This window comes from Musca domestica, unplaced genomic scaffold, assembly GCF_030504385.1.
Source record: "Musca domestica strain aabys unplaced genomic scaffold, Musca_domestica.polishedcontigs.V.1.1 7, whole genome shotgun sequence".
In the NCBI taxonomy this organism is placed as follows: Eukaryota; Metazoa; Arthropoda; class Insecta; order Diptera; family Muscidae; genus Musca; species Musca domestica.
In genome coordinates, this window is record NW_026712383.1 from 26,137,237 (window position 1) to 26,155,217 (window position 17,981).

The window sequence follows — 17,981 nt, forward strand, 5'->3', positions numbered from 1 at the left end:
AGAAAATACCAATTTGTGTGAAAAATTATAGATTGAAAGAGTAAAGGGGAGGACGAAATTATATGCTGTCACACTGTGTGTAAATTTCATATCTTTGTATGGAAAATAAACCAAAGGAGACAAGACGTCCGTCCATGCGAGAGAATTTGAGTACACCAGCTGTGTATGCGTGTATGTGTGAGAGAGAGAGAGTACCACCACTCTGAGACTGTAGAGAAAAAGAAGAAGAACGCAAAAAATAACCAAAATTAAGGTTAACATAAAATACATTGCAGTCCGCTAAAAGATTTTGGGTGCAAAACTTTGAGGAGGATAATTTTAAGAAGAAAAAATTAAATTATACACAAAGAGAAGTGAAGCAAGAAAAAATATTGGAATAAAATACCCACTAAAACACAAAAACAAATCAATTTCACACAATTATGGATTCAGCTGGGAATAATCGTTATGAACTTTTGTTCATGGACGAAGATATTAGTGATCCATTAGATAATATTGTTGCCAAGAAGAAAAAGCAGGTTAAGACTGCTGGCGCTGCTACGGCAACGACGGCTGGTGGCCAAACTGGAGCTGCTGCCGCCAAGACAACGAACAAAGGCCAACAGGCCCCCAATGCCAAGAAGACCAACAACCAGGCCGAAAAGGAAAACAAGCCATTGAACAGAAACGACAATAAGAAGCCAGGTGGCGGTGCTGCTCCAGGTGGTGGTGCTGTCGCTAAACAAGGTGGGGCTGCCGCTGCTGGTGGCGCGAATCGCAAACGCAATAATGGTGAGGCTGGTGGCCCAGCACGTGAAGGTGGTCAAGGGCAACAACAACGCAATGTCAACTTTAGACAACAAAATGGTGAAACACGTGAACAACGCAATAATCGTCGTAATGCTCGCCAAGGCGGTGACAATGCCGTCGAAGGTGGCCAACAATTCAATAACCGTGGAGATCGTCCACCACGCGATCGTGCCCCACGCAACCGTAACTTTGAAGGTGGCAATCGTAAACGTGAATTTGATCGTCAATCTGGCTCGGACAGAACTGGTAAGTGTTGAAGAAGAAGAAGAAGAACAAGCGAAAGAAGGGATTCCTGGTAAAGGAACCAAATAACCCATAAAACAGACATTACACCAGACACCAAACCCATACCTATTTCAAGATTTTTGTTTGCTTTCGCCTCCCCAGCAATGATGATCACATTTATTTGTCATCTTCTAATTGTCCAAAAAATTAAAGCTTAAAAAAAAGGTGTTCTCGCAGCAGGGAAAGGGGAGGGGAAAAACAGAAGGGGGGTCAAGAATTTCGTTTTGTAAAAAACAAAACCTCAAAAAATATTAAATCGAAAAACATATGGTGTGCTGCTCGCTCGCTCACATTGTTAATGGTGTGTGAGGTGATAAGACGAAAAGACCTCGCGCGCGCTTCACCAGAAGTGGGGTTAATGGCATGGCATGGCAAAATAATGATCGTTCAACGTTCGACAACAACATAGCCAAGCAGAAGGCAGCATGGTTTTGCTGTCTCAAATTGCCTAGCGACTAAAAGAACCTCCCCAATGGCACACTAGTTTCTAGCTAGCCGACTTCTCCACGCTGTGCGGGAGGTGTGGGCATGAAAATATCTACACCACCTCCTAAATACTACTTGTTGTTAGTCACAAACCAATTATGAGTTCCCTTGCTCCACACAACCACACCACCTCCATCACCCCAACCATGTCATGATTTTATTCTATTCTTCCAAAAATCCGAAGAAACCAAAGTGTGAACAATTTTGTTATGATTTCAAATTTTCATCCAACGAAAAGTGTTAAATACATTTTTTTGTTTGCCATTTTTATTTAAGAAGAAAAAATACTTTTTCGTAGCTGAAAGAAAAATGTGATCGCCATTTGAAATAGCAAGAAGCAGAAGAAAGAACACAAAATATGCATACATGTGTTTATAAATAGTTTCCACACACATACACCGCGGTTTCGCGCCCGTGTATGTGTGCGAGTTTGTGGTGTTTTGTATTCCATCATTCACATCGGCACACCGCATTCTCTTCTGAACGAAAAAAGAACGCAAAAAATAAACTGAAAATTACGATACTCTATTAAAAAACCCGCTTTTAAAATAGGGATGGCAAGACAAGAAATCGGGGACGGAAAGTTGTACCTTTTGTGATCGTTCCATGGTAGAAAAATACAGGGCAAACCAATTCAGAAATTGACAATTTTGAATGAAAAATTATTGAAATTAATAAAAATTGTTCAAAAATGCATATCGTAACAACTTCCGCTTGTAGTCACATAAGAAAACACATAAAAATCGACTTATTTTTTATTTTATTTTACAAATTGTGACATATCAATTTTCTCAAGCGTTGACGCAGTACCTGTATTTTTCGTTTGTAATGGGGTACAGAAAATGTATTACAACAATTGGGATTGTAAGGATCTTCAAAGTGGTGTAAATGTATTCAATTAGTCGAAACTGATAGTATGTACCCCACTTTATAATAGACCATTTAAAGGCGCCTTTGCAATGCGAAAGTCTTGAGTAAATAGAGCATAAAGGGTTGTACATTTTTTACCTAGTATTTAAATGTTGATCAAAAGTAAAAATATGGGAGACTAGAACCAAGAAATCGGGAATGCAATCCAAAGCAGAGTGCGATCTGAAGAGATTTCTTCTCCAACCCATTTTTTGATTGAATAAATTGAGGAAAGCCTACATTTTACATTTCTGAGCCCCGTAGTGGAATTTTCCAACACATTTTTTGAGTTACCAACAAAAGTCTTATAATTTCCAAATCCGAGTGCGATCTGTAAAGATTTCTTCTCCAACCCATTTTTTGATTGACTAAATTGAGGAAAGCCTACATTTTACATTTTTGAGCCCCGTAGTGGAATTCTCCAACTCATTTTTTGAGATACCGACAAAAGTCTTATAATTTTGGTAATTTACGAAATTTGTCGGTGTCAAAGTAGTCGCTAAGACCTGCCGATAGATGTCAATGTTGTCTACTTTAACTTATTTTTTATATCAAAATTGTTCTTTTCAAAGTTACCGATTTTTGTAGGCAACTCAAAAAAGGAGTTAGAGAAGCCCACTATCGGTGTAGCCAGAGCTTGGTCAAGACAGGTACACCGTTGACAGGTTGATTTTCAGGAACATTGATTTTCAATACTCCTCCCCCTTTTTTACCCATGAACTCCGGTTGCTTTTCTTGCGACTCCACATCAAAAATATAAAAACAAATTTTAAAGATTGTTGACAAGGGTTGACTAAGGTCCCTGTCAAAGGTGTAGCAATATATAGACGTCTCACAAACTCATTTTGAGCTGATGTTTTCGATATCCGATCCGGCAATTTATTCCCAGTATCATTGCCACTATACCGAGAAAAATCTGTGCTGAGTTGTGCCCCTCCTAAGTATCTGATACCAAAAGTCCAAGATACCCTACAGATACTGTAGAAACAGTCTCCAGGTTCTCTACAGACTTCTTTTGAAAAAATTATATTGACATCGAATTATTTTCAGTAACTATTGAAACAAAACACACAGTTAATGCTAAAAAAACAAAATACCGAAAATCGGGAGGTACCGTTATGTTTGGGCTATACGAAGACGTGGGCATGCACAGACAATTTTTTGTCACAGGCTGTAGTACCCATAAAGAACTTCAAATATCAAATTTGAAACAATTCTGGTGAATAATCTAATCGCTAATATCACGTGAACTTGCACTGACAATTTTCTGCCTGATTTGAAATGATTCCGGTGAATAATGTAGCTGAAATCATCAAAATACCGAACAACGGGAGTTACCGTAAAATGGGGCTATACGAAGACGTAGACAAAAATTTTTGTCATAGGCTGTAGTATCCATTTCGAACTTCCAACACCAAATTTGAAACATTACCGGTGAATAATGTCGCTAAAATAACCAAAATACTGAAAATAGGGAGGTTCCGTTATATGGGGGCTATACCGAAACGAGGACCTACATGGCCTATTTTCAATACCAAAAGTCCTGCAGACATAATATACATTTGAGTAAAAATTTTTTCAACCTATTTCATTTCGTTCGGAAGCTAGAGTGATTTGCACAGACGGACAGACATCGCTAAATCGACAGAATAGATTTTTATGCTGATCAAGAATACCTTGTGGGGTCTAAAATGTATATTTCGACATGTTACAAACGGAATGACAGACTTAATAAACCCTCCATACTATGGTGAAAACAAGCTGAGAAATCAAAACTAGAGTATAAACTCGTAACCCAAATTAATTATTTCAAATTTAATTTAAAGTTCTCAAAGTGAAATAATCCTCAAATATGCATTCCTCAATAGATCAGAACATGAATAATATGCTCTGACAAAAATTCTTTCTGCAACAAGTTCTCAATTATTTGATATTATTTTCAAAAAGAGTGAAAAACGCGAAAAAAATGACCTAAAGCCTGGATTATTCCTCAGAAATATGATTTTAAGTGTTGCAGTTACAAGGTTGGTTCATATCTTTAATACGCGCCCCGCCATGTACGTTTCTTCCTATCATTGTTTTGAAAATATTTTGTTTTTTATTTTTAAAAACAATAAATATGTACACAAAATTGGAAAAAGTCGTCCACACTTAGAAAGAAAATTGTGACCAGGTGGTTGCTTTGCCTAAACAAAAACATTTCCATGTCAAAAGTACAAAAATGTCAGAATATTTCAAAACATGTTTACTTTAGAGCTTTCTGACGGGTTATGATGTTTTTATCCGAATTTATTTAAAGTTCAAGTACGTTTACAGTGACTAAATCAAGTGGATTTCAACTGTCAGTTTCATTTCATATTTTTCAAATTAAATCGTCTCCTAAATCCAGTGGACTTCTTTTGACATATACGCAATGGAATTGACTTTTGAAACACTGACATGAGTGCAATATGTATTTCATCACAATTTTGCAATTTTTATAGAAATTGTCATAAAAAATCATATTTTGGACTAATGGTCAACAAATGTGTACCAATTTTTCCCCCGTATCAAATCTGATCAAAACACATTGTGTTCTGTTTCATACTTCTTATCTACTCTACTCTATATTTACCCTTGCTGTTTTTTTTAATTGTCAAGCTCTCAGTGAAAAATACACGCTCATGCTCTTGTGGTTTATTCGACAACAACGAAGAAGAAGAAAAATACACACACATTGTGCTCTGCTATATATACAGACAGTCGGACCAATGAGGCAAACAAATATGTCAATATATTGCTCATGTTGTTCGTTTGTACGTTGTTATTCTGTATATAGTATTTTTTTATAGATCCCGATTGATCTTGTTTTGTGAAACGAAAGTGAAGCAAGCATGTAGTAGAAGAAGAAGAACAAGAAACGACAACATTGTGGAAAAACAAAATTTACAACAATATATTTGATGAAACTGAAAGTTCAGCAGATGACGAGAGAGTAGTTTTTTTATTTTAGCTTTGCATGGAACTTCAACTCTAGCGCAAGACCCCTTTTGTTTACTCTGCTTCGTTTCTCTTTAATTCTTCTTTCGTTTGATTATCTTCTGCCAACTTTTCACGTGTTTGTATTTTCAAACTAACCTAAAAAAATCTTGTATGGATTGTTGTTGCCTGGCAGACCGGCCAATTGACAGAAGAGCGGCGGCACACAGTAAACATGCTATTTGGATGGACAACCTCGTGTTTTTTATGTAAACAATTTTAACATTTGTGTTATAGGTAGTTTTTTGCTTCGTCTTTTCGAAATAGAGTTGGTAGTTAGGATCATATCAACACTTAGGCCAACAATTACTCAACATTTTTCATTTGTTTTGTTGGGTGGGGGTACCTGTTGTCAACGTTGAATTTGCCTCCCATTCTAGTTCTTGGGGGGACAAACATACTTAATTCACTTTTTTTGACTATTTTTCTTTACTCTACATTTGCTATTCTTGGTTCGCTAAATGTGGGCGTTTAAAAAAGTGAGATTTTTTCGTTTTCAAAAATTTTTTTGTCCAGTATGTCGTAGTTTATTTGTATTTTATTTATTTTGTTTGCCATTTATAATTTTATTTTGGTCGTCTCCATATATAAATTGTCAAGCCCACAACAAACACATTCACAGAGACATGTTGATGAATAAAACAACAAAAGAGATGCCAGTGAGCAACTCTCATCTCTCTCGGGTATTACGTTAATGAGCGTAAGGAGGAGCAAAAAAGCGCCAAATATGTAATTTGACAATTAAATTCTAAATGAAAAGTAAAAGTAATTGCTTTTTTAAGGCAGAAATTGATAAATTCATAAAAATATATCTAAAATATTGTGAATATATCATATTAATGAAAATGTAAACTAAGTAAAGAGGCTCTAGCTGCTTAATCAATTGGTGCTAATTGCCAGTCAATGCCATTACTCGCCAACGATTGTCATATTGTTCAAACAGGAAAACAAGCTACCAACTAGGTATAAAGCTCAAGAAAATTTGGCAAAGTAAGAATTCAAATTTAAATGGAATTTCATTTTTTTTTAAATTAATGGTTTAATTAACAAGGGATATTTGTGGACTTTGACTTCGAGGTTAGTCTATATTCATTCATATTTAAAATATCTAAGAATAAATAGTTACATGTTTTCCAGGATTGGCTTTTTGAAAACAGAGGAGACAATTAGATATAAAATGTCTGGGAAACACTAGATAATTGTACTTGTTTTTCGAATTGGAAAAGGCCTTTAGAAGGTTTTTAAAAGCCCCTTAAAAGATCTAGTCATATAAGTTTACGGAAAAGGAAATGTAGCAAGACACAGCAGATGTAAACTCATTCAACTTCCACAACAAAGAATAACCATGCGAGTGAATGAAGTTCTGAGAGACAGCTGTACTTCTATCAAAGGAAGAAATTTATATACCCATCTGTTTATTAAGAATTTGAAGGACTTTATTTTATAAGTCTTTTAATTTTATTTAAATTTTTCATCAAATGCCTTGAATTTGTAGAAGGTTAAACACGAGTATACTCTTCCATCTGAATAAGACCTGTAGAATCTTCTGAGCTAATTATACCAATAGGAAAATAAGATCGATATAACAACAACCAGCATTAAAAACCAGTACCGGAACAACAACCGTTTTATTCAGAGACCTCAGGCCCATTATAATTATATTGGAAATTATTAGAATGGAAGGTGTAAAAATCGACATTAGAGTAATTGATAATGAAAATTCGCTATTGGAATTGTAGTAGTATTTGAGGCATTTGCTAAGGCTAAAGTTCCTAACTCCCGTCCCAGGTATATTGATATTGAATTTAATGAATCTTCAAATAATCTCTTTTCATTTATCAGTTTCCTCGACTCAATTAAAAAGGGCCTTTAAAGTATTCAATTCTTTAAATACTTAATTTGATTTTGGATTTAAGGATTCTATTTTAGGCAATTGCAAAGGTTGCAGTACCTTTATCTCAGATAGATATGCCTATCTTAAATATTGATGTTTAAGGATTAGCTAAAATATCTTGTATTTCTTAGCTTTCTCGACATCCTGTTTAAAATGACCTCAATCTATTTGCCTCTGAACCCATAGCAGTCATTAAACCAGAATAAAAGTCCATACAATCCTATTTAGAATTGTGAGACAAGGAAAAAACAGCTTGAACTTAAAGCGGATTTTACTTGAGATGTGAAAACCCATTATCGCTTATTATAAACATTTCCACCGATCATAGGAAGGCTTGACTAAACTAGAATTTAAATTTAGAAACCTTAACCGCTGTAAGATTATAATATTGCGGTTTACATAATTAGCAGCAATTTATACTATCATTTCAAAGCATTCCCACAATGGTCGGTACTGCTATACGAAACAATTATTATGCTTCTTCATAATATAACAATAGGCTATCCTACATTTCCTTCCAATGTAGCAAGGAACCTAAATGTTGGAAATGTGATGATTTGATATACAAGGGACCGATATGTTGGAAATATGAAGGTTTGACATTTCGGCCCAAGGCCTACAGAAGCCCGGAGAAGAAGATTACTTTTGACAACTATTTGACAATAAACTTAGTATTTTTTTACACTATTGGAATTTACCTCTCACAATCACAATTATGTATTTTGAAAGCAAAGTAGTTGTCAGATGGACTTACTGGCCGACCTTATATATAAGCCTTGATTTACCGTTTCTAAGTGCATTCAAATTTTGTACTACCACTTTGTAAGGTTTTATTTATGGAAGAAGTCCTATCACCTTTTGATCAATCAATTTAATTTAAGTAGAATATCAAACTAAATAAAAAATCCTCCTATTCCTCCGGTAGAATCAGATTTTTCATTGTCTTATATTTTCTCTGGTTGCAATGTGAAAAATTTGAAGCCCGCCCCTCTCATTCATTAACCAAGAAATATGATTTGTGTTACTTGTCGCAAACTGAAAATGTTACTGTCTCAAGTGTATTTAATTCTTTTTTATGTTTTTTTATGTAAATAATATTATGTTTTGTTTATGCACACACACTGTGATTTCAAAATAGACGAAAAAAAAAAACAAAAATATGATGCTAAGGAATGTATTGAATTTTGTATTTTTGTATGTTTTATATAAACAAACCACAAAGCTTAGTAGGACCAACCACAACCCCCACGCCTTCTCTTCTATGATATATAGGTACTATTTATTGGTGTGTATATTGAATCATACCCCTATGTTGTAGGTTTATTGGTTGGTTCGTTTCGTTTATTTGGTTCTTTGCCGCCATGTGGTGGTGTGGGGACATTACAAATTGTTTTTGGTTGTCAATGCTGTTGTTATTGGTTTATATATTTTATTGTGTTATATTTTTTCTATTTGTTTATTACACACGAAAAAAAATACTGCACTTGATAGATAATAGCTTATCAATATAGCGCAATTTATTGTCGGAGGTGAGGGGAGGAGGTACATTTATCGGATTTGGAAATGGAAAATCCATAAAAAAAGTATTTTTTAGGGATTTCGGGATGTGGAATATGACTCATTATCTTTCGATGGATTAGTTCCAAATCTTCAATCTTCTTGAAAAAAAAAATTCTTTAAAAAATCCTCGTTTCTTCAACTTATGGTCCTTGAAAAATATTCTTTAAAAAATCCACGTTTCTTCAACTTTAAAAAATATTCTTTAAAAAATAAACGATTCTTGGTCTTTTGGTCCTTAAAAAATATTCTTTAAAAAATCAACGATTCCTGGTCTTTTGTTCCTTAAAAAATATTCTTTAAAAAATCCACGTTTCTCGGTCCTTAAAAAATATTTTTTAAAAAATCAACGAAGGACCTTTTGACCCTTAAAAAAATATTCTTTAAAAAATCCACGTTTTTTGGACTTTTGGTCCTTGAAAAAATATTCTTTAAAAAATCAAAGTTTCTTGTTCTTTTGGTCCTTGAAAACATTTTCTTAAAAAATCAAAGTTTCTTGGTCCTTTGGTCCTTGAAAAATATTCTTTTAAAAATCCACGTTTCTTGGACTTTTGGTCCTTGAAAAATATTCTTTTAAAAATCCACGTTTCTTGGACTTTTGGTCCTTGAAAAATATTCTTTTAAAAATCCATGTTACTTGGACTTTTGGTCCTTGAAAAAATATTTTTTAAAAAATCAACGCTTCTTCAACTGATGGTCCCTATTCTTTAAAAAATCCACGTTTCTTGGTCTTATGGTCCTTAAAAAAATATTCTTTAAAAAAAATCCACGTTTCTTGGTCTTTTGGTCCTTAAAAAAATATTAAAAAAATCCACGTTTCTTGGTCTTCTGATCCTTGAAAATATATTTTTTAAAAAATCCTCATTTCTTCAAATTATGATCTTTCTTTAAATTCTTTAAAAAATATACGTTACTTGGTCTTATGGCTCCTGAAAAAAATTCTTCAAAAAATCCATGTTTCTTCAATTTATGGTCCTTGAAAAAATATTCTTTAAAAAATCCATGTTTCTTCAACTAATGGTCCTTGAAAAAATATTCTTTAAAAATCCACTTTTCTTGGTCTTTTGGTCCTTGAAAAAATGTTCTTTAAAAAATCCACGTTTCTCGGTCTTTTGGTCCTTGAAAAAATATTCTTTAAAAAATCCATGATTCTCGGTCTTTTGGTCCTTGAAAAAATGTTCTTTAAAAAATCCATGTTTCTCGGTCTTTTGGTCCTTGAAAAAATATTCTTTAAAAAATCCATGATTCTCGGTCTTTTGGTCCTTGAAAAAATATTTTTTAAAAAATCAACGCTTCTTCAACTGATGGTCCCTAAAAAAATATTCTTTAAAAAATCCACGTTTCTTGGTCTTATGGTCCTTAAAAAAAATATTCTTTAAAAAAATCCACGTTTCTTGGTCTTTTGGTCCTTAAAAAAATATTAAAAAAATCCACGTTTCTTGGTCTTGTGGTCCTTGAAAATATATTTTTTAAAAAATCCTCATTTCTTCAAATTATGATCTTTCTTTAAATTCTTTAAAAAATATACGTTACTTGGTCTTATGGCTCCTGAAAAAAATTCTCCAAAAAATCCATGTTTCTTCAACTTATGGTCCTTGAAAAAATATTCTTTAAAAAATCCATGTTTCTTCAACTAATGGTCCTTGAAAAAATATTCTTTAAAAATCCACTTTTCTTGGTCTTTTGGTCCTTGAAAAAATGTTCTTTAAAAATCCATGTTTCTCGGTCTTTTGGTCCTTGAAAAAATATTCTTTAAAAAATCCACGTTCCTTGGTCTTTTGGTCCTTGAAAAAATATTCTGTAAAAAATCCTCGGACACTGCGACGCGGATGTCAGACTTTGTCCCTAATTTTAAACATTGTATTAAACCTTTCGATATTTGTCCGAAATCTTAATATTGATACCCCCAAGAAAGGATACAAAACTGTCCTTTGCTTTAACATTTCCCAATCACATCATTCACTGCCTCCACCAAAACACCTTCCCCCTAGTCTTACATCAATACCACAAACACACCTCAAATACCACACAAAACCCTAGAAATATTTGCTATTATTGTGGGTGGATTTTTCCCAAAAAATTAGAACCTCTGTATTCCCTCCCTCCCTCCTCTTTTGTTTTTCTTTTCTCCTCCTCCCCTCCCAATTTATTTTAATTTTTTGTTTTTTATTATTATTTAAATTTATATTTTATTTTTAAAATTTATATTAATTTATTGTTTTTTACAAAAAATCCCACCTTCCTATGCCACCCCACAATCTATTAATCTAATCTATGCGAACGTTAAATCTACAATGTTACAGGTGTTAAAGCTGTTGATAAACGTGATGGCGCTGGCGCTCACAACTGGGGATCGGTAAAGGACACTATCGATGATGTCAACAAGAGCACCAATTCCGAGGAGAATGGCAATGTTAGCGGTGCTGAGAAGGGCGATGAATCTGGCAATGAACAGGCTGCTGAGCAGACACCCGTTGAGGAGGAGGTTAAGGAATTGACATTGGACGAATGGAAGGCCCAACAGCAACAGCGTGCTAAACCTCAATTCAATATTCGCAAGGCTGGTGAAGGTAGGTTTAAAGCTAGTCATTATTTTTTATTCGGTTTTTAATTATTGTTGTTTGTTTGTTTTCGTTTAGGTGAAGACACCACCAAATGGAAGAAAATGGTCGTTTTGAACAATACCAAGGTTGCTGGCAAGAAGGGTGGCAACGAAAGCGAAGAAGAACTTGAATATGACCCTGCCATGTATCCCCAGCGCGTTGGCAGGCAACAACGCGTCTTGGATATCCAATTCAATTTCAATGATGGCCGTCGTTTGGGTGGTTTTGGTGGACGTGGACGCGGTGGTCGTGGTGGTCCACGCAACAACAATGCCGGCGCTGGTGCTGGTGCTGCTGGTGGTGAGGCCGCCCCCGCTGCTCCCGGTGGTGGCCGACCTCGCTTCGAGGGCGGCAATCGCACTGGTGGCAATGCCGGTGGTCGTGGTGGTGCTGGCGGTAAACGTCAATTTGGTGGTGACAAACAAAACGCCGCTCCCAAAGTAAATGATGAGCGTCAATTCCCCACATTGTCCTAAATTTTCCAATTCCCGCCTCGTTTTCCCCCCAAAATTTAAAAAAAAAAACAACAACAACAACACTCAAATAAACAACAAAGAGGATAAACAAGCTTCTCCCTCATAATTCATACAAAAAAATGGAAGCTCCCTCTTCACTCCACCACACCAAAACAACAACAGCAAAACCTGGCGTGGGTGTAGGGTGGCCATTATGAAACAATAACTTAAAGAAGAAATCAGTTTTAAGCCTAAGCCGTAGCACCACTACCCTCCCCGCTCTACACCACACACCAAGAAGAAGAAACTACTCCAACAACAACAACAATAATAATAACAATTTTTAAAAAACTAAGATGATGAAGAAGTTTAAAATAATGAAGAAGAAAAAGAAAATACACATGCCGTCGCAGGGAAGAAGTAACATTAAAAAAACAAGCAAAATATCTAAGAATAAGAGATGATAAAGAAGAGGAAGAAGAAGAAGATGCATAATAAGATGAAGTTTTAGTGTTAGAGAGAAGTAACGTTTTTTTTAAATATTATTTTCAAGCCAAAATAAACAAGTCATTTAAAATTAGTGTAAACCACACATACACACACTCCAACAACAACAACAAGCAGGCAGACAGACAAACAAAATGGACAGATTTTTACCCAGCGTTCCGTTCCGTTCTCCCACACACACACACTCACTTGGACCTTGACTCCATCCCCAAAAAGATCCAAGCAGCATCTCAGCTCTACCCAATTGAAAACTCCTTTCAATCATCAACATCATCATCACCACCATACCCCACTTAAAAAGCCAAGCAATACTACTACCATCATGAAGATGGATGAGTTAATAAGAATACCCCGCCTCCTGCTCCTCCCCCCGCCCCCAAGAAGTTTTACTTATATTGCCTAATATATAAATATTCTTGTTTTATTTTTTATTATTATTTTTAAGAATTTTGTTTAATTGTTTTTTATTACAAAACAAACAACAAAAGTGAATTTCTTTTTGGAAAACAGTATTGGGTTATATAAAATATATATTAAAAAAAAAACATAGACAAGCAAAGAAAGGGGTATTTTGAAAAACTGGACCACATTGGATCCTCCTCACGTACAAAACGAAAATATAACCACAATGGAATTCAAAATTATAACAAAAGTGATTATTTTTCAAAGCGAAATTTTGAAAAAACAAAGAAAAGAAATCATGATTTTTATTTTCATTGTTTTGGTTTTATTTAGTTTTTTTTTTTTTTTTTTTTTTGGGGATAGGAGTTGAGAGTTGACAAGGATTAACAATTTTCCAAGACACAAGAAAAAAAAAAAACACAGTTGAAAACAAAAACAAATTAAGATTTCAAAAGCAAACAAACAGAAGAGTAGTGGGTATTAACATTTAAATAATTAAAATAAAATTCTATTTTCAAAACAAAACAAAAAAAAAAAATAAAGACTGTTTTAAAGATCAAGCATCAAAATTTGATCTTTATAAAAAACAAAATCTTTGTTTTTCTTCTTCCCAAAAAGCAAAACAAAAGTAAATAGTTTTAACACATCCTGATGATGAATGGTAAAGGAGTTTAAAAGTAACAACAACAATGATTTCAGAAAAATGTTCTCAATTTAATTAATTTTTGTTTTTTGCCTAGTTAAGCCTTGAAACAAGTTATACCATTTTATAAATGGTAAGCTATATTTTAACTTATATAGCCAAAAAAAGAAAAAGAGGAATATACTTTTTTTAAATTGTTAGAAATTTAACCCAATTAGTAGTATCTTTTTACCAAGGACCGACCCACAGTAGAACAAAAAGAAAACACACCGACAGCAGACCCCCTCGCCCCCCCTTCCCATTTGAAATTCTTTTTCAATACAACTTCATGCATATTTTATATAGAGTTGTTTATAATGTTATAAATATTCAAAACATGAGTTATTTTTTTTTTGTTTTTTTCTTAGTCTTTCACAAAAATTTGCCAAATTATAATTTTTAAAAATTTCCTTTTGTTAAAAAAATATATGAAAACAATATTTAGTCCCTTATATATACTTTTTTTCGAAATTACAAAATTTATTGTTTATTTAACCTATTCTGTGAATTCATCATTGCCCTTTTGAATTGTAAAAAACGTTTTAAGGGTTTTTGATCTAATATTATAAGCGAACTTATAAAATAAACATTTTTATATAAATAGTTTTTTTTTATTATTATTATTTTTATTTTTTCTATTTATGATTTTTAAAAACAATGTTTGTAATAGGCATTTTTTTGTAACCACAAAAACACAAAACGAAAACTTTTGCGGCACAACACAAAGAAAAACACAAGATTAAAATTTCTATATAAAGATATTTGCCCGACCATCTTTCCGCGACTCTCCAAAGAAGTAAAAAAGTAAAACCTAAGAAATTCAAGTTCCAATTGTATTGACTAAATATCGTATTTCTCAATTGATAGGGCAATATTTCTAAGAGAGAGAGGAAGAGAGAGAGAGAGAGAGAGAGAACTTCAATATAATGATAAATTTTTTAACAAATCATTAGAGCTCTTCGGTGGATTGAAATCATTTGATTGGTCATTTGCTAGAGATTAAAAAAACCCATTAACTTTTTAAAAAGTCCACTTTTTAAATTCCTAATTCAAGATTGAAAATCTAATAGTCCTTGAAAAAAAATGTTAAAAAAATTCAAGATATGACCTCTTATTGTCCCTTAAGAAAAATCCAAAATCGGGGCTCTAATAGTCCCTTAAGAAAACCTTCAACAAGTCTTCATAAAGAAAGTTTTAAAAATCTTAAATGGGAGCTAAAAATCCTACTTTGGAGCTCGAATTGGTGCTCTAAAAGTCCGTAACGAAAAGTCTTAAAAAATCCAAGATTTGAAATCTTACAGTCCCTAAAGAAAAATCCATCAATAATCCAAAGTTGGAGTCTTTAAAATCCAAGATCGGAACTCTAATAGTCCCTTAAGAAAGTCTTCAAGAAATCGAAGGATGTTGCTCTAATTGGTGCTCTATAAGTGTTTTAAATCTCTAAAAAACCTAGTTTGAAGCTCGAAGTGGTGCTCTAAAAGTCCCTAAAGAAAAGCCTTAAAAAATCCAAGATTTGAGCTCTTACAGTCCCTGAAGAAAAATCTATCAATAATTGGTGATCTAAAAGGCTCTCATAGGGAAAGTTCTAAAAATCTTAAATCGGAGCTCTAAAAATCCAAGTATGGAGCTCGAATTGGTGCTCTAAAAGTCTCTTAAGAAAAGTCTTAAAAAATGCAAGATTTGCTCTTACAGTCCTGAAGAAAAATCTTTAAATAACCCAAAATTGGAGCCTTTAAAATCCAAGCTCTAATAGTCCCTTAAGAAAATCTTCAACACTTCCAAGGATGTTGCTCTAAAATCTCTTAAGAAAAGTCTTTAAAAATCCAAGATTTGAGCTCTTACAGTCCCTGAAAAAAATCTTTGAATACTCCAAAATTGGAGTCTTTAAAATCAAAGATCTGAGCTATAATAGTCCCTTAAGAAAATCTTCAACAAATCCAAGGTTGTCGTTCTAATTGGTTGTCTAAAAGGATCTCATAAGGAAAGTTTTAAAAATCTTAAATGGGAGCTCTAAAAATACAAATCCAAGATTGGAGCTCTAATTGACCCATCAGAAAAGTATATTAAATTCTTTATTGGAGGCCTATTAAAAAACTATTAAGAAAAGTCTTTAAAACCCGAGATTTGAGATCTAATAATTCTATAAGAAATGTCTTTAAAAGACTCTTTAATTGTGTTCTGAGAAAAATCGTTAAAAGTCGAATTGGTGCTTTAATAGTCCCTTTGCACCTATAATAGATTGCAAGTCTCATAGTACCTTATGAAAAATCTTAAAAAAATTCAAAATTGGAGCTCTAATAATTCCATCTGAAAAGTATTTTAAATCCAAGATTGGAGCTTAACAAAATCCCTTAAGTCTCTGAGAAAAATCTTAAACAAATCCAAGATCAGTGCTAAAGAAAAATCTTTAAAAAATCCAAGATTGGAGCTCTGCGCAAGTCAAGATTTGAGCTCCAATAGACCATTAATAAAGACCAAAACCAAGTTAAAGCCCTAAAAGTCCCCATTAAGAAATTTTTTTATAAAATCCTAGGATGAATGGAGCCTTTCCGTTTTTTAAAAATCCGTGATAAAAAAATTAAGAATGGAGCTCTGCTAGGTGTTGGAAACAATTCTTTTCAATAATTGAACTCAATAAAAGTCGACAAAAGGCTTAAATTTTTTAAAAAAAATACGATTGGAGCTTGGTAATGGCTGAGAAAAATCTCTAAAAATTCCTCAAATGAAGCTCTGCTAGGTTTCAACATTCAACATAAATATTCTCCCCAAACTAAGATCAAGTTCGAAATGGACTAGAGTCGTGTTTAATTCATCACGAGTTTTCGATAAAAAAAAAAAAAACATAAATTAAGTTCCCAATTTGATTCATTGTTATAGTATCGTAATATTTATAAAACAAATTTAGGACAAGAAAACTTTCGAAGAAGTTTATACGAGAGGAATATATCTGCACAATATTTATATGTAATTCAAATGATATCAATTTTAGTTTTAGCGCTTAATTTGAAATTAAAATCAATTTACTTAACACTTGAGAACATTGAATGAGATTCGGTGTACAGAAGACTTTGATTTTTTATTGAAGATCGCGAGGTCTACTGTAGACAATAAAAGTCTGAGGATACCTTTTGTCAATAGAAAACATTGAAATATTCTATGAACAATAAAATAACTTGAGGCCCCTATGGTCACTAGAAGACTTTGATATTTTTATAGATAAGTGAACCCCTGAAGTCTTCTATTCAGACAATCGAATCTCGAAGGTCATCTATAGACAATATAATACCTTAATACATTATGTGGGAATTAGAAGCTTTCAATAGGCAATGTAAGTCATTGTAGTCTTCCATAGACAATAGATGATCTTCATGATCTAAAGTGTGAGAGTGCACATAATTTTGAGGTCTTCTATAGGCAATGTCGAAGATGTCGATATCATTTATAAGCAGTGGAAGCCCCTGAGGCTTTAGACTGTAAGATCATAATATCCTTTACGAAAAAAATTAAATACATTTTTTAAAAAGAAATTTAAACAACTCTTCAATCGTCAAAAATTTCAGAAAAGGACTGCTGGAAATGATGTTTTCCTTTCAAGCTCACTTTCGAATCATTATAGAGAAACATGCCCATGTATATTTGCCACTAGAAAGAGTAAGATAGGTGTGTAGTTGAGCCTCCTTACTGCAGCCAAGTACCTCGGTATGATAATAGCTGATCACATCAAATATATGGGAGGATATATAATAAACCTGTGGAAATGAGCAATTTATGGCCATTTACTGGCTCCACCATTAGGTGGAGGGTATATTAACCCAATCGATGCAGCGATACCACTTTCATTTTTATTATAGGAATCATCAGGACAAAGTTAGTGGACGTGAAATGTGTAGTAAAAAAATGGTGAACAATTGTCTCCTCAACTAATGCGTTAAATTTGTCTTTCCATTTGCAATTCCTCGAAATATTCGTCGAGTGCCTCAAAATGTTTCCTAATCACGGCTAGCGTAAAGTTATATGCACAGTCATTGATATTATTCCCAGGATCACCATATATTGCGACTTCTTAACAATTTGATGGCCTCATGGGTTTAAGTCCCAATTTCCAACTCAGTGAATAGGTGAGGAGTTACCAAAAAAAAAAAAATCAATGCAGGTTCACTTTTTTGGCATGTTTTGCATATATAAAGGAACCTTCTGATTTTCGGTATTTTTAAGGTTTTAGTCGGAATTTTTTTCGTGTTTTTAGTGGGTAAACTCCTCGCTAAAAAAATAAATAAATAAAATATTTATAGAGTGATTACTTTATGGTATAGCCTCCATATAATGGTACGCCCTACGTATTTCGAAGGTCTCAGTCAAAATTACTATGGTGTAATGTGGCATTTCGAATTCTC

The 17,981-nt window shown here is 33.5% G+C and overlaps 2 protein-coding genes across 3 annotated transcripts in view; one reads left to right on the plus strand and one right to left on the minus strand.

The window, feature by feature from the left end:
* The window catches only part of LOC101897657 (ATP-dependent RNA helicase vasa), a 73,529-nt gene that overhangs the window by 48,942 nt on the left and 6,606 nt on the right, over positions 1–17,981 (minus strand). The gene's annotated exons all lie outside the window — the stretch shown is intronic.
* On the plus strand, positions 6–14,190 carry LOC101897316 (SERPINE1 mRNA-binding protein 1). 2 transcript variants are annotated; one of them, XM_005190258.4, is made up of 3 exons: positions 6–1,035; positions 11,251–11,508; positions 11,578–14,190. In XM_005190258.4, exons 1-3 carry the CDS (start codon positions 423–425, stop codon positions 12,015–12,017), a joined length of 1,311 nt encoding a protein of 436 aa, XP_005190315.1. In that variant the 5' UTR covers positions 6–422; the 3' UTR covers positions 12,018–14,190. The 2 variants fall into 2 exon arrangements, with proteins under 2 accessions (XP_005190315.1, XP_011295277.1); XM_011296975.3 differs by having other exon boundaries at positions 17–1,035; positions 11,242–11,508.